General features: G+C 43.8%; 2 protein-coding genes and 1 long non-coding RNA gene across 3 annotated transcripts; 1 reads left to right on the top strand and 2 right to left on the bottom strand.

Moving 5' to 3' along the window:
* Positions 1–7023: 7023 nt before the first annotated feature.
* Positions 7024–13063, top strand: LOC120817032 (uncharacterized). Its single transcript, XM_040172787.2, has 2 exons — positions 7024–9130; positions 12057–13063. The coding sequence occupies exons 1-2, from the start codon at positions 7185–7187 to the stop codon at positions 12196–12198; spliced, it is 2088 nt and encodes a 695-aa protein (XP_040028721.2). The 5' UTR covers positions 7024–7184; the 3' UTR covers positions 12199–13063.
* LOC144406313 (uncharacterized) lies at positions 13053–15426 on the bottom strand. The gene is made up of 6 exons (XR_013467586.1): positions 15098–15426; positions 14900–15008; positions 14459–14515; positions 14251–14373; positions 14050–14163; positions 13053–13730 (listed from the first exon to the last, which is right to left on the bottom strand). It is a non-coding gene; the product is annotated as an uncharacterized LOC144406313 (long non-coding RNA).
* Positions 15427–16276: 850 nt separating this feature from the next.
* tmco6 (transmembrane and coiled-coil domains 6) lies at positions 16277–21153 on the bottom strand. Its single transcript, XM_040172903.2, has 13 exons — positions 20717–21153; positions 20002–20108; positions 19813–19925; positions 19521–19704; positions 19329–19433; positions 18850–18941; positions 18599–18715; positions 18373–18487; positions 17795–17975; positions 17310–17404; positions 17006–17173; positions 16738–16872; positions 16277–16631 (listed from the first exon to the last, which is right to left on the bottom strand). Exons 1-13 carry the CDS (start codon positions 20805–20807, stop codon positions 16611–16613), a joined length of 1524 nt encoding a protein of 507 aa, XP_040028837.2. The 5' UTR covers positions 20808–21153; the 3' UTR covers positions 16277–16610.
* Between the last annotated feature and the right edge of the window lie 7 nt (positions 21154–21160).

Here is a 21160-nt window from a genome sequence, read left to right as displayed (position 1 = left end):
AGAGAGAGAAGAAGATAATGATGCACCTGGAGTTTTACGCGCTGGTATTTATTTACTTAGTTTTCCTAGAGGACAGCTAAGCGTTATTGCAAATAATCCCCACCGATATTGTGACACTGAGGTAATGAGAATCATCAATCATAGTAAGTTACCAACATGGATGGGGACTGTGGCATCCGGGTGTTTGGGCGCCTTCCGAGACGTGACTTACCTGTTTTCTGCAGCAGCTCATCTGGTCAAGAAAATTTTAACCCTGCTACACAAACAATACACATACTGACATAAATTGACTCAGACATACACAAATATTAACACAAGTGTGTACCTATCTGCTATTTACCTGTCATGTCTCCCTGAACTTACAGGTCAGCCCTGGCTTGCCCCCCTTGTCCTCGTCTCCTCCTCTCAGTACATCTTCCCCCATGTGGTTTTTTGGCAATAAAAACCCTGCTCTCCCCCACTCCTTGGTCTATGAGGGACAATTACAGTTTGCTAATCCTTTTTTTAACTGTCATACTGCCAGAACTAATACATTTTTATGGAAACATGTAACTTTTCTTGGGCTTCTCAAAGTCCAAATGATCTCAGTGTACTTTATAAGCATTCTTCTCAACCGACTCATTCCAGTAACAGCGTGTTTGAAACAGCAAACAGTGAAACAGCAAACGGTCATATCAAGAGGAGGAAGAAAGTCACTGTCTTTTAGTGAACTAGTCGTGCTGAGTTGTGGTTGACCCATTTTCAACTTATTTGAAATCTAAATTCTGCTGAGAACATTTTCTGACTTTCAGTCACTTTTCTTTCATCTCTCACCTGCTCTCTCCTGAATTACTTGATATGAAAAGTATGTTTTCAGAGTGAAGTTCTGAGAGGAAAGTTCCTATTTTCTAAATGAAGATTAAAGGACGTAACAGCAACTGTAAAATAAGTAAAAGTCTGCGATTGTGCATCTGTGGTGTGTTTGTTGGCTGTGCATCACACTAATTTATCCAATTTCTTCCAGCGGACGTGAATCGCCAAACATTGTAAATTTACCAACACTCTCTGTTCTCTACTTCTTAACTGAAAGTATGAAGCACAATCTAGGTTGGATTTCATTGAGGGAGAGTGCATTGCTTCAAACTAGAGGGAGCCATTTAAAAAAGAATGACTTGAAAGGGAAGCCAGGTCGGGGGGGCGCTGCTGTTGCTGTGGCTCTGTGTAGACATAAGATGTTGGCTTTGGCTGAAGGAAGAGGCGCTGTTACTGAATACGGCCGCTCCCCTCACCACGAACACTACCCTCTTTCTAAGAACGCAGCCCTGCCAGTAAACCTGCACATTGCTCCCCCCCTTTGCCCAATTTTCTAATCTGTGAGAGACTGGATGGAGGATTTCTTTCTGGCTGTGCAGCAACCCAGAGTAAAGCCCTTCACTTCAATACGCCTCATACAAAAGGGCCTTTGTTACTACGAGTTATCTGGGGTTTTTCATTTTATACGGTCCAGGGTAAATTTAGCACAAAAGAATGAATGAATATTTTACAGAAGCAGAGAAGATCAGAGAAGATGGTTCAAATTTCTTTTCCCGGTTGATTATTAATGACATAAACACAGATGAGTTTGAATGCCATCCATTTTTGGACTTAACCCTGTCTCTAACAAGGGAAGTGATTTACTGTGTACCCTATAACTTCAACAGCCCAACCGTCCACCGTCAGTAAATCAGCACATTCAATAAAACAGATAAAGAGTACAATCTGTGGCCATCAGCAACCCTCTGTTGCATTCAGCTAGCATATCCTCGCTCTGACTCCACACATCATGGCGTACCAGGTGGGACTTCACAGGTGAGGCAGCGGGTCAGGGCCACAGTAGTGACCTCAGGCGCAGACCGAGGGTGTGTTTGATTTGGCTCTTGTGGATCTGCAGCAGACACAACACAACACGCGCCAGTATGGCCACTTTTCAAAGGGCCTCAATCGGCAATCCCTCCAACGGGTTCTTGAGTTTTATCATGGACTGATTCGTCATAATCCTTGAGGACAAGATGTTACATCTTGAAATGTTTAACAAAAAACAATTTCACTGCTGTTGGAAGGGGCAGGTTGTGCAACATTAAAGGTCCCCACCAAAACCGAATCTCACCGGGTGTAGTGGTAGGTAATTAGCTGTGGAATGAGCGCAGACATGAGCTGCTAAATATGTGGAATGTAAGTGGATTTATTTCTTTGAAACAGAGGTACCTTTATGAGAGTAACCTGTGCAAATATTTTTACTTCGACATGTCATCAAAGCCGAGGGAAATGCCCTGCTCCTTTTTATTTGTGCTCAGGGGGGTAAAGTTTTTGGCCTCCTCTCTCCGATGACTTTACCTCTGTCTGAATTGCTTTTTGTATTACTTCAATATATATTGACATTTTGGCAAGAGTGGTCTCAGGGTTTGTTAAAATTACAAAATTAGGTAATTCTTAACCTCATAACCATAACCCTCATAAAACCTTGGTGGTCTGTCCTGTCAATACAAATGAGAGCTGAGTCAGCCTCATAACCAGCTTGTTTTTTCCCAAATCTGCGGCGTGTGTGTGTGTGTGTATTTGGGTAGAGCGTTTGTGGGAGATGGTGAAATCAAGCTGGGGGAGAGCCACTGCTTTTCCTTTTCTGGTTTCGATCCATGAATGGGACTCTTTCAACCATTTGCACCTGCTGACCCTCGGCTTGCCCAATGTCTTTTAGTTCGACCCAAAGTCTTACTCAGCTCTGTCTGATCTGCTGCCCAGTCACCTTCAGTTTATTCTCAAAACAACCAGTTGAAAAAAACGCTTAGGTTTTTTTCCGAGCAAGTGCAGTGCACATTCAGATTGAGCCAATTCCTTGGCCACCGGAAGTGCTCATTACAGCACAGTTCTCAAGATACATAGAGAGGCAGACAATGTCTTGCTTTATGTTCATCCAAATGCACCGAATCCAGCTTTTGAAGTTGAAGGTAGGCTGATGAATCAGTTTGACTGCATAGCTTGTAGATCATCAGGCTCTGTGGTTGAAGGAGGGTTTTTTTCGTGAGACTGGATATATTACAACCAGTGCTGTAGTGGTAAAATTAGAGGTGGGTAAACTCAGACTTTTGAGATCATACAGACCTCGACGCGATGCGAAGCAACGCAACACAAAGCGTCGTGACTCTGTAAGGCTGTCCTGGCTATATTGCATAATGTATCAGTAAAAGTCATATACAATCAATGACAATGAATAGATGTGTTAGGAGTTTATAGTTCATTAAATTTAAGAAAACAGTAAAGAAAAGTATGTCAACACAACACGACAATTGCAGATTAAGAACTATGTACATATGGAGTCTCCTTTTTACAGTAGTGCCCAGAGGGCCTCCTTGTCCTCCACGTCAGATCCTGCCTCGCACAGAGGAGCAATGAATGTGAAAACAAAACATGCTGTATTCTTAATCTGCAATTGTCTTGTTGTGTTGTGTTGACATACTTTTCTTTACTGTTTTCTTAAATTTAATAAACTATAAACTCCTAACACATTTATTCATTGTCATTGATTGTATATGACTTTTACTGATAACATAATGCAATATAGCCAGGACAGCCTTACAGAGTCGCAACGCTTTGTGTTGCATTGCTTCGCATCGCGTCAAGGTCTGTATGATCACAAAATTCAGAGTTTACCCACCTCTAATTTTACCACTACAGCACTGTATACAGGTCACGTGAAGTTCAGCCTGTAGCTGGCCGTCCAGACAAGTGAGTACTCGGCTCGTACCGCCGGACCCCGGTCACGTTGATCTCACTGACGATGAGCTCGCTCTGGTTACCAGACACGGCCAGAACCTTGCAATAAAAGGTCCGCCAATAAACATGCAAACTGTTCATTTTTCACGTGACCTGCATAGGCTCAGCACTGGTAGCGAGTAGATCAATGATTTGTTCGTCGTTCATTTTTCAATGAACGATTTGCTCGCGGATGTTTGATTTACGAGCGCGCATCAACCTGATTTACGCTCTCAAATTTTGACAGTGATTTGCCGCCATACCGATGCCTCCTGTCCCGCCCACCAGACGCTCGGGCGCCGAGCCCTCCATCTGGGCATAGCACCAGATGGAGGCCGCAGGCTTCATCCGGGCCAGGTACCTCGTTCTCTGTTTTGTTTTTCCAACTCTTTTTGAACCATTCTTAGTCTGGTCCCTCGCCTGAGATCTCTGTGCCAGGGGAAACCCTCCAGGAGCACCAGGCTCCAGACAACACAGCCCTCAGGTTCATTGGGACACGCAAACCTCTCCACCGCGATACGGTGATGGTCCCCGGAGAGGACATGTGTGTGTTTCTATGTGTATGTATTTATGTGTTTCTATGTGTATGTATTTATGTGTGTTTATATGTTTATGTATTTATGTGTATGTATATGTTTATGTATTTATGTGTGTTTCTATGTGTATGTATTTATGTGTGTTTATATGTGTATGTATTTATATGATTATGTTTTTGTGTACATAAATACACGTGTTAATGTGTATGTATTTATGTGTGTGTGTGTATTTATGTGTTTATATGTGTATGTATTTATATGATTATGTTTTTGTGTACATAAATACACGTGTTAATGTGTATGTATTTATGTGTGTGTGTGTATTTATGTGTTTATATGTGTATGTATTTATGTGTGTGTGTGTGTGTGTGTGTGTGTGTGTGTGTGTGCGCGTGCGTGCGTGCGTGCGTGCGTGCGTGCGTGCGTGCGTGCGTGCGTGCGTGTGTGTGTGTGCGTTGGTGTTGTCGATCTTGAATTCTGCAGCCGGGGTATTAGAATATCTTGTACCACTTTTTCTTTGGCTTCTTGATGGTCTGACGTTGAAGGTCTTCCACCTGAGACAATAAGCAGGCCTTGTCCTTCTGCATCTCCTTCTCCCTTTCCAGGGATTGTTCTGTGGTCTTAAGGAGGTAAGACTTCATCTGGTGCCATTCGAGACGTTCATTCTCTCGCTCATCTTCACATTTCTTCCAAAGAGCAGCTACGACTTCTTTGTGGTCCTCCTTCTGTGTCTCCAGCGTGGTAACACAGTGGCTCTTGGATGTTTCAAGCTGTGATGTCAGTTCCAGAATTCTGAGACGCTGCTTTTCTAACAGATCTTTTGTTTCTTTCAGAGTTCTTGCGATCTTGTTAGTCTCCGCTCTCTGTTCCTCCAGCTCGTCTCGGGATGCCTGGTTTCTTTCAAACATCGTCGCAGCCTCCTTCTCCATTGTACGAACAGCAGCGATGTTCCTCTGCTTGGCATGTTCGAGGTCCGTGTATGTTTCTTCCAGCTTGGCTTTGAAGGAAGACCTCTCCTGCTGCCACTCAATAGTACGGCTCTCTAGCTGCTGCTCAGCCTTTTTCACAGCGGCCAAGAGGTTGTCGTTCTTCTTTTTTTCACTGTCGTGGTCAACCTCACAGGAGTTGCTCTTTTCCAACTGGGCAGACTGGAGGCAAGCTTTCTGATATTCACATTTCTTCAGAGCAATGGTGAGTTTTTTTATGTCGTTGTCTCGCGTCTGCAGCTTGGTAAGAGAGCATTTTAGCTGTGCCGTGACGCCGAACTTTTCCTGATAGCAGGTGTCCAACCGATCCTTGCTAACCTTCAAGTTCTCGTTGGTCTCTGCTTTCAGTTTTTCTAGCTGGGAGGTCAGGGAAGACCTCTCCTGTTGCCACTGAAGACGTTCTTTCTTCAGCTCCTGCTCAATCTTATCAAAAGCAGACTTGGTCTTATTGTTGATCTGCGTCTGTTCGGCATGTTTGAGGTCCGTGCATGATTTTTCCAGCTTGGCTTTGAAGGAAGACCTCTCCTGCTGCCACTCAACAGTACGGCTCTCTAGCTGCTGCTCAGCCTTCTTCACAGCGGCCAAGAGGTCGTCGTTCTTCTTTTTTTCACTGTCGTGGTCAACCTCACAGGAGTTGCTCTTTTCCAACTGGGCAGACTGCAGGCAAGCTTTCTGATATTCACATTTCTTCAGAGCAATGGTGAGTTTTTTTATGTCGTTGTCTCGCGTCTGCAGCTTGGTAAGAGAGCATTTTAGCTGTGCCGTGACGCCGAACTTCTCCTGATAGCAGCTGTCCAACCGATCCTTGCTAACTTTCAAGTTCTCGTTGGTCTCTGCTTTCAGTTTTTCTAGCTGGGAGGTCAGGGAAGACCTCTCCTGTTGCCACTGAAGACGTTCTTTCTTCAGGTCCCGCTGAATCTTATCATAAGCAGACTTGGTATTATCGTTGATCTGCGTCTGTTCGGCCAATCGAGCTTTAACGAGGTTCCAGAACGTCTCCTTGTCCTTCTTTGCAAATGTTATTTGCGTATTCAAGTCCTGCTTAGACTTGTCCAGAGCAGCCTTGAGCTTTATGATAGCATCCAGCTGTTCGTCCTGTTTAGTTTGGCAAAAGTTCTTGAATAGCTGCATTTCAGCACAGGATGACGTCTCAACATCACCCTTGACCTTTTGCAGCTTGGTAGCGGTCTCTTTTAGCTGTGCTTTCAGGCTACATATCTCGTTGTGTACATCTCCATTCTTATGTTGATGAAGAATATCTAGGAACTGCTGCAGACTGTCCTTATTGATCTGAAGAAGAACTCTTCCCTCAGATTCAGTTTGGGTGAGCGTTGCCTTGCTGTCCTCCAGCTCACCTCTTACTTGTTCCTCCAGTGAACGTAGGTAAAAGTTCTTTGGAGGTTCAACCTCCTTGGAATTGAATTCCATTTCCGCCGGCATTATCTTCTTTTGCTGAACGTTGGCCATTCTTTTCCTTGTATTAATGGGAACTGCCAAAATCCTCTCTAAAACAAAGTGATGTCTGAGCCAAAGTCCTCTCTAAAACAAAGTGATGTCTGATCTAAAGTCCTCTCTAAAACAAAGTGATGTCTGAGAGTGGAACTTAACAAGATAAGAACACATTCCGTGATGTCATCAATATCATATATCATAGCAACAATGTACTTCATGGTTGCCAGGTGACCAACATCAAAGGGAAGCATGACATCATGGATGACATCATCGATGACATCACGGAATGTGTTCTTATCTTGTTAAGTTCCACTCTCAGACATCACTTTGTTTTAGAGAGGACTTTAGATCAGACATCACTTTGTTTTAGAGAGGACTTTGGCTCAGACATCACTTTGTTTTAGAGAGGATTTTGGCAGTTCCCATTAATACAAGGAAAAGAATGGCCAACGTTCAGCAAAAGAAGATAATGCCGGCGGAAATGGAATTCAATTCCAAGGAGGTTGAACCTCCAAAGAACTTTTACCTACGTTCACTGGAGGAACAAGTAAGAGGTGAGCTGGAGGACAGCAAGGCAACGCTCACCCAAACTGAATCTGAGGGAAGAGTTCTCCTTCAGATCAATAAGGACAGTCTGCAGCAGTTCCTAGATATTCTTCATCAACATAAGAATGGAGATGTACACAACGAGATATGTAGCCTGAAAGCACAGCTAAAAGAGACCGCTACCAAGCTGCAAAAGGTCAAGGGTGATGTTGAGACGTCATCCTGTGCTGAAATGCAGCTATTCAAGAACTTTTGCCAAACTAAACAGGACGAACAGCTGGATGCTATCATAAAGCTCAAGGCTGCTCTGGACAAGTCTAAGCAGGACTTGAATACGCAAATAACATTTGCAAAGAAGGACAAGGAGACGTTCTGGAACCTCGTTAAAGCTCGATTGGCCGAACAGACGCAGATCAACGATAATACCAAGTCTGCTTATGATAAGATTCAGCGGGACCTGAAGAAAGAACGTCTTCAGTGGCAACAGGAGAGGTCTTCCCTGACCTCCCAGCTAGAAAAACTGAAAGCAGAGACCAACGAGAACTTGAAAGTTAGCAAGGATCGGTTGGACAGCTGCTATCAGGAGAAGTTCGGCGTCACGGCACAGCTAAAATGCTCTCTTACCAAGCTGCAGACGCGAGACAACGACATAAAAAAACTCACCATTGCTCTGAAGAAATGTGAATATCAGAAAGCTTGCCTGCAGTCTGCCCAGTTGGAAAAGAGCAACTCCTGTGAGGTTGACCACGACAGTGAAAAAAAGAAGAACGACGACCTCTTGGCCGCTGTGAAGAAGGCTGAGCAGCAGCTAGAGAGCCGTACTGTTGAGTGGCAGCAGGAGAGGTCTTCCTTCAAAGCCAAGCTGGAAAAATCATGCACGGACCTCAAACATGCCGAACAGACGCAGATCAACAATAAGACCAAGTCTGCTTTTGATAAGATTGAGCAGGAGCTGAAGAAAGAACGTCTTCAGTGGCAACAGGAGAGGTCTTCCCTGACCTCCCAGCTAGAAAAACTGAAAGCAGAGACCAACGAGAACTTGAAAGTTAGCAAGGATCGGTTGGACACCTGCTATCAGGAAAAGTTCGGCGTCACGGCACAGCTAAAATGCTCTCTTACCAAGCTGCAGACGCGAGACAACGACATAAAAAAACTCACCATTGCTCTGAAGAAATGTGAATATCAGAAAGCTTGCCTCCAGTCTGCCCAGTTGGAAAAGAGCAACTCCTGTGAGGTTGACCACGACAGTGAAAAAAAGAAGAACGACAACCTCTTGGCCGCTGTGAAAAAGGCTGAGCAGCAGCTAGAGAGCCGTACTATTGAGTGGCAGCAGGAGAGGTCTTCCTTCAAAGCCAAGCTGGAAGAAACATACACGGACCTCGAACATGCCAAGCAGAGGAACATCGCTGCTGTTCGTACAATGGAGAAGGAGGCTGCGACGATGTTTGAAAGAAACCAGGCATCCCGAGACGAGCTGGAGGAACAGAGAGCGGAGACTAACAAGATCGCAAGAACTCTGAAAGAAACAAAAGATCTGTTAGAAAAGCAGCGTCTCAGAATTCTGGAACTGACATCACAGCTTGAAACATCCAAGAGCCACTGTGTTACCACGCTGGAGACACAGAAGGAGGACCACAAAGAAGTCGTAGCTGCTCTTTGGAAGAAATGTGAAGATGAGCGAGAGAATGAACGTCTCGAATGGCACCAGATGAAGTCTTACCTCCTTAAGACCACAGAACAATCCCTGGAAAGGGAGAAGGAGATGCAGAAGGACAAGGCCTGCTTATTGTCTCAGGTGGAAGACCTTCAACGTCAGACCATCAAGAAGCCAAAGAAAAAGTGGTACAAGATATTCTAATACCCCGGCTGCAGAATTCAAGATCGACGACACCAACGCACGCACGCACGCACGCACACACACACACACACACACACACACACACACACACACACACACACACACACACACACACACACACACACACACACACACACACACACACATAAATACATACACATATAAACACATAAATACACACACACACATAAATACATACACATTAACACGTGTATTTATGTACACAAAAACATAATCATATAAATACATACACATATAAACACATAAATACACACACACACATAAATACATACACATTAACACGTGTATTTATGTACACAAAAACATAATCATATAAATACATACACATATAAACACACATAAATACATACACATAGAAACACACATAAATACATAAACATATACATACACATAAATACATAAACATATAAACACACATAAATACATACACATAGAAACACATAAATACATACACATAGAAACACACACATGTCCTCTCCGGGGACCATCACCGTATCGCGGTGGAGAGGTTTGCGTGTCCCAATGAACCTGAGGGCTGTGTTGTCTGGAGCCTGGTGCTCCTGGAGGGTTTCCCCTGGCACAGAGATCTCAGGCGAGGGACCAGACTAAGAATGGTTCAAAAAGAGTTGGAAAAACAAAACAGAGAACGAGGTACCTGGCCCGGATGAAGCCTGCGGCCTCCATCTGGTGCTATGCCCAGATGGAGGGCTCGGCGCCCGAGCGTCTGGTGGGCGGGACAGGAGGCATCGGTATGGCGGCAAATCACTGTCAAAATTTGAGAGCGTAAATCAGGTTGATGCGCGCTCGTAAATCAAACATCCGCGAGCAAATCGTTCATTGAAAAATGAACGACGAACAAATCATTGATCTACTCGCTACCAGTGCTGAGCCTATGCAGGTCACGTGAAAAATGAACAGTTTGCATGTTTATTGGCGGACCTTTTATTGCAAGGTTCTGGCCGTGTCTGGTAACCAGAGCGAGCTCATCGTCAGTGAGATCAACGTGACCGGGGTCCGGCGGTACGAGCCGAGTACTCACTTGTCTGGACGGCCGGCTACAGGCTGAACTTCACGTGACCTGTATACAGTGCTGTAGTGGTAAAATTAGAGGTGGGTAAACTCTGAATTTTGTGATCATACAGACCTTGACGCGATGCGAAGCAATGCAACACAAAGCGTTGCGACTCTGTAAGGCTGTCCTGGCTATATTGCATTATGTTATCAGTAAAAGTCATATCAATGACAATGATTGCCCGCAACGACTACTACACCCCCCCCCCCGTCGGACCTTCTCGACCGGTCCGCGAAATATTGTCTGACATGAAACCAGTCCGTGGGGTAAGAAAGGTTGGGGACCGCTGGGCTGATCCACAACATGTATGTGTTTACACACCTCCTGGATCCTGATTGGTGTCGCTGCTGCAGCCGCAAGGCACTGATTGGATGCTCACAGACCGTAATACAGCGCAGATAAAAATGATTCAGCCTACGGCGTTTATATGTTCAACAATAGGAAACGTAGTCTTAGCTGTTTTAAAATTACACCAAGTTTATTTCGGATTATTCCAACGTAAGGATACAAGACGCAGGGAACTTTGATGTGCGTAAACGCCACTTATAGGTGCGTAAACGCTATTTGTAGGTGCGTAAACGCTATTTCCAAAATTCCAGAGGTGCGTAAACGGCGTTTACGTGCGTTTACCCTCCACTGGTAGCGATAAGCAGTCAGCATTCTTTCTCTGCGCGAGCAGGTTGCCATCGGCGTCTGAGCCGCCGTGTTTTCAAACGAAAATACCATTCAACCGTATTGGTTTAAAGACGATTTTTTTAGCTCAATCCCATCGTATATCTTCTTTTTTTCTTCTTTGGACGACCATCCAGCTTTTACACTGACGTTCTTTTTGTAAAAGGTGAGCTGTCTCGATGGGTTTCTAGCCCGGCTAGCATTCAGCTAACGTAGCTAAGCTACCGGTTTGCTAGGAAGTTTGTCTTCGTTACAATTTTATATTGGATTCCAAGCAGTGTACTACCAACGTGAATGATCACGTTCGGTTCTAACGGACCTCGTTTGTGTTATGATGTATAGATTTACCGGTTTTACCTTTAGGAAAACCTCTATTGTTAAGAACGATGAACAAATCATTGATCTACTCGGCGAGTAGATCAATGATAAATGAATGCTAGCGTGAAAATAATAATAATAATATCTGTCATGATACATTATTTTAATGCAGGAATTTATCTTACCACCCCCCCCGAAATGAAGGAATGACCCAAAAAAAGACTAATCACTATTTTCTACGCGCTCGCTGTTTTTCTTTTTGACACTAAGGGGGCGGAGCCAGTCACCTTGTATCTACACCTGATTGGTTACAAACCCCATCTTTGGATTGGCTGGAGTGATGCATTCACACAACTATAGAAGCCCATTTCCGCACTAAAGAAAGAGGATAGAAAGTCGAAATTATGAGATAAAATGTCAAAAAACAAACGCCCCCCTTCGGTAATCGTAGTGGACCGTAGATGACAACCAGCTACAACCATCATTTACCATCATTACCGGCACATTAAGAGCAATGCGTCCAGCTCTCAGACCGGTCCGTAGTTGTAAAATACCGGAAAAAAAGTCTGAATCTGTGAATATCTTGCCAACTTTCAATACGGATCGACTTTTTGAAAAAATAAATAATGAGGTTGTAGTGAATGTGATATACAAGATATGCGCAGGCTCCTCCATAGTTCGGTAAAGTTGGCAAGATATTCAGACTGACAGACAGGTCTGCGAGCTGGACGCATTGCTCTTAATGTGCAGATGAGACGGAGATTTGCTCGCGGATGTTTGATTTACACGCACGCATCAACCTAATTTACGCTCTCGAATTTTGACAGTGATTTGCCGCCAAACGTCGGGGGTCCAAGTTGTGGAGCCGGGACTGGCGGAGTCGGGGGTACGAGTCGTGGGACCGGATCAGGAGGTTGCTGCAGCCCAGCGCAGAAGGCGGTGCGTTGCGGCCCAGCGTGGCGGGAGTAGGTGACCTGAAGTTGGGCAGCCAGCTCAGCCCGCTCCCAGTGTGATTCAGCAACTGGAGACCAGGAGATGGCCTCCACCTGCAGAGGCAAAGTGGTGACCAGAGGGCGGCGAGAACGGCGACCCGAATGCCTTCCAGTTATTTTTTTTATTCCCTCCCACCAAACCAATAAAAGCACAGAATACTTGGTAGTGCCATGCTGCTTTGTGTCTTTCCAGGCATCTGTTTCCTATCCGGGGGCCAGAGTGAGGAGGAGGCCTCCACCAACCTGAGCGCCATCTACCAGGTGCCCCTCCATCGCCCCAGGAAGCTGACCTTCTCTTACGGCCGTGCACTCCAGGCCTCTGCCTCTGTACGAAGCCAGCTATTCTACTCTCCCCATACTAGCGGAGGACTTCCATTGACATGACATACTGTCTAGTCAATGGAATGTGTCAATGTCAGTGAAAGAAGTTACCAAAATTGTTGATGGTGTCATTGCAGTTGTTTGTGCGCTACAAAATGTTAACTGTCCTGTAACAAAAGACCACATCTGTAAAATATATCACACAAAATATCTGCAGCCAAGTGTATCTAACGGGTCACATTGATTATAAAAAGCTTCAATGAACAAATACTGAAAAAACTGATAATCATGCACACGTTATTTCAAATTTATAGTTTGGATTCATGGATTTATTAATGTAAATAGGACTAATGATTTTGACAGGTGAAATACAATATATTGTACTAGTACATTCTTGTTATAACTTTGCACCTTGACCTTTGATCTCCTTGCTTATGCTTGAACATTCGGTGGAGGATTGTGTGGCTGGTGTACTGTAAAATGCGGACGGAAGAAAATACAAAATACATGTTTTTGGCAAGTTAATTTCTATTTACAGTATATATATATATATGAATTCAGCATGCAAAAAAAACAATACCTATAATGAGACTCAACAGCCTTTAAGCTTTGTATCAACTAGAAATACAAATTACAAAAAATACTCAAGTAATTGAAACACGTATTTCAAATACAAGGAATAGCACTACTCTCTAGTTGACATCATGATTGACAGGGATCAAGGATGCTAAAGTTAGATAGGTGACATCGTTAGTGAATAAACTCATAGTATTTAAGATCTATTATACAGTGATCATTGATGCAATCAGGTGAACTTACATTGTCCTTTAATTCAAACATTACAACATTAAACAACAAATAACTGCGGTCAACCATACGACTAAAAATAGTTTGTACGGGCTGTAAGTATCAATTTATCGAGTATCAAAAAACGATTTTGGGGAAGTTTATTTCCCAACGGGAAACAAGTGTTTCGTACTATACGACCTAAACAATGAGTATGACATACCGTACAGTAGAGGTAACTAAAACAACATGGCCACTAGGCGGTGTACGTGTCAAGTGTTATTTGGATATTTATTTGCTGCATGAAAACAAGTGTTAGTTACTATGGGAGAATACCTCACAAGGTTGAGATTAATTTGAACATGTGTTGCTCAGTGGAGGCAGGACGTGCTGCACAATAACCTGTGGAAGAGACAGAGGTGGCATTTGTTAAGTAAGAGGACAACAAGAAGGCGGTGACATGAAGATGCAACTTGTGAAGAGGGAACCACGGGTCTCGAGGACTTCAGAAAGATCCACAGAATGTTTTTCCTTTCTTCTCTTCTTCGGTTATTTCCTTTCAATGTTTTTATTTTTATTTCAAATTTGTGGCCTTCACTTATTCTTAGCCAATCGTCGTCTGTTGAAACATATCTCGCTCCGATTACATTTTATCTTTTCCACTCCCACCTCAATGGCAGTGGAAAAGTTTAGCATGAAGTAACGATGAGAATATTTTTACCTGTGTGGATGTGGATTTCAGAGCTAACCGTGCAACGGTGCTCAGGATGATGAGGAGCACAGCCACACACACAGAGGAAGTGAGCAATACGCATTCAACTGCAATCATCAGATCCTAGAGCCAGAGCAAAGCAGAACAGAAAGTTATCCCCCTCAGCTGGAATGTGTCCATTCAGCATAAAACATATTTGCTAAGACTCACCAGGTTGTCATGGTGCAAGTACTGCCTAATGATGAACATTCTGCTAAAGTGGGAAATCCGGAAGATAATGGAGACCACGAGTCCCAAAAGGGAAACCACATACATGGCCAAACATACAGTGACCTGGGAGAGACACAATGAGGTGAGTGGTTAAGAAAGAAGGAGTGGTAAAGTGAAACACTAGATGAGTAAATCAAAAAGTATCTACCATCTTCTTGGATGGACGTATCTCACTGTAGATGGACAGGTTTCCACAGACAAGGAACTTCAAACAAACACAAAAAAAGGATGATCACATTATTTTTCATTCAAAGTGCATTATTGATTGCTCGTGGCCTTTCAGGCCCTGGTCACATGACTGTGGAAGTAATCAAAGCTCCTCTCTACTGGAGTAGGAAGTTGAAGAGTAAATTTGAATGCATTTTAAACTATTTGTCTAAGATAAAGCTTTTTTTTGCCAAGTTGGATGAGTGGCTGGTATCAATCTCAATTTCTAACTTCGAATAAAGGGAAAAGGAAAGAGAGAGAAACAACAGCAAAATGTTAAACCTGTGAATTTTGAGACTACGTTTTCGAGGGCTTTAACGATCCACTGTGATACTATAGATTCACATTTTGAAGAGAAGCACATGTGCCAAGTGTTATGTACCAAAGCTCCTTGCCAGAAGGTGATATAGATCCTCAGAAAGGGCCTCGCTTTGACCGGCCAACACAAATCCCATCAGAACCTCTGCACAGCCAAAGATGAGAATGACAATCTGGGAACGAGAGGGATGGAATGATTTCAGTAAAACTAAGCAAACACAAGTAAACATCCATTGTGGCCCTGTTGTGCATCACGTGTTACCCCGAGACTCCTGGGCTCTCTCTGGACGAAGCGATGCAGAGGTTTGCTGGACATCAGCAGCACGGGGTCTGACGCCTGGTTTCCATCCTGCCCCTCTGCTCTGTCTCCAGTTGTTGACTCCCTTTCCACCATTGCCACACTGTTAGGTTGAGGGAGGAGGGAGAAAAACAAGCAAACAAGATGTATTCTCTCCACTAAAAACAGTTGGAAAGAGGCAGAAATTAAAAACTAAGAGTCTCAAAGAATGCAGCTGTGTTTTGTAGAAAGTTTCCCATGCAGAGAAGCATGGAAGATAACGGGAAGGACTGTCACGGGTGGAAAGAGGAAGTGGGGAAATCTGAGACTTGTTTTGTTCATTGAAGGGAGGAGCTGAACTCCTTGCAGGGAACAAGCAGCTGTTAAATAACACGTTATGGAGTTTTTAAAAGTGAGCATTATTTTGAAAGTCAACCTGACGTCACTCTAAAAGAAACGCTTCTTATTGAACATAGATTATTGTCAGGTGGATGGATTATTGATGTTCATGCTGCTCCTTGATCAAAGACACATGTTTCTGCTGGTATCTGTTCAGAAAACAAAGAAAGCAGATGTCAACTTGCCTCGTAATGTTATGATTGTGGAGGATGACTTATTTTTTTACAACAAACAAAATACAATGTTAGTGCCCTAGCAGTGGCAAACAGCTTTGCTTTTATAATTAATTACATGTTTTAATTATTTTATTTAATTACGTTCAGATTTAAAAGATATGTTGTGCTACTATTTTAAAGAGAATACCACTGTTTAAAAGCCCCTAATTTGCTTTGAGTGCGAACACTCAAACAATTTTACAATTAATCTCACGCATATAACCACAATTAAAAATTGTAATCGATGCCATCATGAATATAAATAAAAGTATCTATCATTGCACTGATGATAAATAATCAAAAATTATTTTTTTGCAGATGGGTGTGGACAGAAATAGGGTTTCAATTAATGTAATTATCAATTCATTTGCTGATTATAGGTCGATTATAATTATAATCTATGGAAATAACTCCTGTTAATCACCGGAGGGTTGAACTATTGAATTAATAGAATTGTTTGTTTTTTATATAATATCTTCAATATTAATCCTTATTCCTAACTAACAAACACAAGTGAAATATTGTTATCCAGAGAATAATTTACTCAAACTTGAATCTTAAATATGTAATTTATTTCATGAAAGTACAGTTTTCACTGGCAATGCAATATTGGCTCAAAAAACCATCACGAAAACCCCCAAAATGTGCTTTAGCGATCCTTTTGACAACATACAGTATGTTTAGTCATATAGAATGATCAAATATTTCATCTTTACATACATTAAAATACCATTCATGGGAGTAGAGCAGAAACCACTTAATTGTATTAAAAATGACTTTAAACATTGTTTGTACATGATTATTCCAGGCCTCTCGAGTGTCTCCTCATTGCAGCCTCATTGCACTGCACTGAGTACGTGGACATCTGATGCCTCCCAGTTGTCTCAGGAACACGGGACGTTTTCCTGCAGCAAACCGTTGATAGACGGTTATTTAAGAAAAATCAGATCAATCTGCCCGATTTCAACAACCAGAACAACCAGCCAACCAGAACCAGAACACAGCGTTTACCGAGCAGTAAGAAGAGCAGGACAGCAGGTGGCGCTCCAGGAGATGAGTTGCTCTTCGTCTAATCGCTCCTTCACCGTTGTACTGAAGGGCTTCCAACAGTGGAAACCCGCCTTGCTTCACAAACTCCTCTGCCACCTTCAGGGAATAAGTGACATAAGGTTAACCCAGTGACATCAGCCAGCTACTGTAGGTTGCAACTACAGTAGCTGGCTGAAAGCTCTTGGTTATCAGGTGTGGTCGTCTCTACTGAGCTACTGCAGTCATTTACCTGTGGACCACCAACTACCAGCATGTACAGGACATCCATACTCAAGGTCACCATCTCTTGGTCGGCCATTTTAAGTGTTGCACAGAGAGCAGACAGCAACCCACAACGGGTCAGCTGAGCACAGAAATGCTTTTTCTTGTGCGCAATATTTGCTAGAATCCTCAGGATCTAACAAAAGTGTAACAAACAAATATGAGTATGAGTAATGAGGGACTCAAAGAAAAAGAAAACAAAGATTGCAAACACACTGTTCATCATCAAGTGCTAGACAGAAATATTGTATGAAATATCAAAAGTATAAGACCATTGTATTGATGCCCTGGGAGAAAGGGAGGAGCTTCATCAGTCCAGGCACCAAGTTGAGCGTCAGCAGAGCAGAGCAGGAAGCGCTGGAGAGAGCTGCAGCAGCCCGACGGAAAATGCATTGAAGCACACGAACGACTAATAAATACAGCAGTCAACGCGGTACACTGGGTTCCTTCAGCTTTGAGAGAATCTTTTAAAAACACATTTGTAAGCCTTGTAAACATGGCAGATGCCATATGAATAAAGCCAAACACATATTTTAGTTAGAATTACGATGGGGTGAAGTTTTGTTCCACTGCACAGGTGTCAAGTGACCCGAAATAAATTGAGCATCTTTTTGGGTGACACATCTATAACACACAACAAGGGAATACAGTCAAGAGAAATCCCATTTTACATTATCTAAAGACCAAAATCCCCTTGGACAGATGTTTTTTAAGGATCCAGCATCAATCGCGTGCGACTACAACAGGTTGCTCAAACCTGTGAGGTTGTTGAGGACCCAGGCGCTCTCTCTCGCCAGGGCCGGCCGGCTCTGCAGGAAGGCCTGAACTAGTGTGCAGAGAGCAGCCACGATACGAACGTCACCAGCTTGAGTGCTCAGCTCCTTCACTGGACAGGAGGACAGAAGGTTTCCCACGCACCTCAGCAGGGGACAGATGAACTAGAGAGGAACGATCGAAAACCTCCATGTCAGTGAAAAAGGACTTGCTGGGGCCCACCAGTCTGGGGTCGTCGTTGGGGTAAATTTGTGTAGCAGAAAAAAAGAAGAAAAAAAAAGGCTCAAAATGGTGGAAAAACAATCTGTAAATAGCCGTGACTTATTTGGAAAGATTCATCTGGATCCACTGAGAAATTTGTTTTGGTGAATTACGGTTCAAAAGTTGAAAGTCGTTCTGTCCATACCGCTAAGATAATACAACCACCGGCCGTTATAAAAAACTTCATAGACACATTCTACAAAAGCAATGTCAAAAAATGATGGTAGGCATGAGCTGTCTGTAGAATTTAAAAACAGAACAGGCTACAAAAACAAAAACAAGGGCCGTTAATTCTCTTACCAGTTCCAGTCCTTCTTCTTTGTTTCCTTCAGCCACAGCACCACCTAGTGACACTAACAGGGAACTGCACTGCAACAAAGCCCCATGAGCCAACAGCTCTCTGTTGTCCTTCATGCTATTGAAACAGATAAAGGCAGAAGAGAGACAGAGCTCTATATTGAAAACTAACTTAATACTGTATAAGATACTGTTGACCTCTCTCTCTCTCTCTCTCTCTCTCTCTCACCTGCACGCGAGGTAGTGCAAACACCATGCACACTCAATAGCGGGCGCCAAGCCAAACTTGGGGTCAGGAGTCAGGACTGATAGCAAGTTTGAGGGTAAGCTGGAAGCGAGGACCGCCCTGCAGACCCAGAGGAAGACTGTCATGCAACAGACAAATGTTTACCATAAGCAAGGCCTAACAAGAGAAATAATAGGAACATTTCCAGAGTGAACAGCAATGAAAAGAATAGGAAGATAAACTGGTGTCATTACGGAATTATCTTCTCTGCTGCATTTTTAGCCTGGAGGAACTGAGAGAGGGTGAATCCCACGGCTTCCACCACCGCCAGGTTATGTCTCTGGTTCTAGACGGACACGCGGGAAACATCAAGTCGGACATGTTACTTTATTTGATCATCTTCGTTACTACATTTTGGGGAGTAAGTTCGCAGCTGATACAAATTTGATTTAGGTTCAATCTCTTAGCAAAAAGAAATATATTATAAGTTATCTGCATTATTTCCTTATGCATGTTTTCTATTATAAGGGGTTAAAATAGGAGAAACTAAAAACCGGGACCTGACCCCTAAAATTGAAAACAGAATATCTTTGTTACAGAAGTAACAAAATAGTCAAATAGTCGGTGCATCTATTATTATTTGATAAAGATTTACTGACATAATAACAAAGCACATAACAATACATAGTGGAGATAGAGGTGGTATTACAATTATCTTGAAGAGTGAGTTTACCTCTAAACAGTTAGCCAGAGCTGGAATGATTCCCTGGGCCAGGAGCTTCTCTTTTACAGCATCGCTGTCTGGGCATAAGTTACCAAGCGTGTACAGACACAGCTCCTGTGTACACATGAACATACACACATGAGAAGGTAAAATCCCCTGCATGACTACGAGATATCTCACCTGGTATGAGAGGCTACTCACAGTGAACTTGGTGCTCTGGCCAGACAGGTAGGTGAGCAGGTAGGGGGTGGCAGGCAGACAGGCCGACGACACGCTGGCGTGGGGAGAGTGAGACAGCTCATGAAGGCACCGGACGGCCTGCAGACGGCAAGTAGCATCGGAGCCAGTGAGGAAACCCACCAGCAGATGCATGCTATTCTCCTGCCTGGAGGGGGGACATTTTATCAGGTTATTAAAGGGACACGCAGATAAGCATGTCACTAATGTAATTCAACATTGCCTTCGATGTGGCGACAAAAGGTCACCGCCGTACTTGAGGAAGGCGAGCTGCGCTGATGGGTCCCGGAGAACTTTGCTCAAAGCTTCCAGGTGGGCCTCCCTCCCCGGCCCGCCGTGTTGGAGTTTGAGGAACAAACCGACCGCGTCCTGGGAAGAAGGAGCACATTCAGATGGTAAGTCACACGTGACCTACCAAGGCACGCTCCGCTATCGTCTGTCGCACCTGTTCCCCCGTGTTGGTGTCCATGGTGACCTCCGGCTGGTCCTCATCGTCGTTAAGCAGGAGGCGCTTGCTCACAAGCTGCCTGTCCCTGCGGGCTTGTCTCAGCGCTACAACCGTTCAACACAAAAGACAAAGATCACCTTCTGCTCCGGTCATCTGAGAGAGCGGAGCCAAGAAAGCCTACTTTTCAGTGTAAAGATACTTGTTAAATGTCATTAAGGTGTCACACAGCAGAAAGATAAATATCACATTGACTGAAAGATCTCACCATAGCTGGAGGAATTCAGTTACAGATGTGATTTTAGAATCATGACTACTTATCCCTTTGTATTTGTGTCCTCTATGTATTAAATATTGTGTCTTGAGTATTAAACTGTCCAAATCTTCGAAGGAAGCTTCTGGGTTAAATGAATGCGTAATGTTTGACACGTTTATCTGACCTCTGACCTTTTTGTTGGATCGGTTTATGCAGTAACCAAACGTGACAGGCGAAGTAAGCTTAAGGTGATGGCAACTTTCCTTACTGTTAGGTCACGTTAAGTTAGTTAACGTTAACTAACGTTACACGTGACGTTGCAGCCTTTCCTTCCGGACGACTAAACGTAAACCTCGTTTCAATGTAGAGCAATCGGCTTGTTGACTAAGCGTATGGAAAATAACATTAACGATCAAGTTCTTCATAACGGTACCCAACATACCGCCGCTGAACTCTCACCTCTCTCATGTTCTCGCCGTTTTAATTTGAGCTCCTCCAAACTGTCGCCATGACGAACAGCTTTGTGGCGAACTTTGTTTAACCGCCACATTGGGTGAATGTCGAGGTGAATGTGAAAGTGGCCCAGAAAAATGTTCTAAAATCAATGCGGAGTAAAGTCAGCTGCTCGGTAAAAACCATCGAGGGAAGCTAACGTCGTTGGCGGCGGCAGCGGCAGCAGCAGCAGCACGGGAGCTGCGAGGCTGGAGTGTCACAGCAGGCGGCGCCATGACGTTAATAGGCCGAGGAGTGAGAGGGCGTGACGCATGCGCAGTGGAAAGGGAACTACAACGTTGAAGGTTCGCAGTAGGCGGCGGTAGAGCACAGCTTAAACAGTTAGCCTGTACGACGCATGCGCAGTGCGGGTGACTGGGCCCGCCACAGCAGATGGCGCTACGGTGCAGG

This window comes from Gasterosteus aculeatus, chromosome 4 (assembly GCF_964276395.1).
Source record: "Gasterosteus aculeatus chromosome 4, fGasAcu3.hap1.1, whole genome shotgun sequence".
In the NCBI taxonomy this organism is placed as follows: Eukaryota; Metazoa; Chordata; class Actinopteri; order Perciformes; family Gasterosteidae; genus Gasterosteus; species Gasterosteus aculeatus.
Note: the sequence above shows the minus strand (reverse complement) of the source record. Positions and strands in the feature narration are given on the sequence as shown.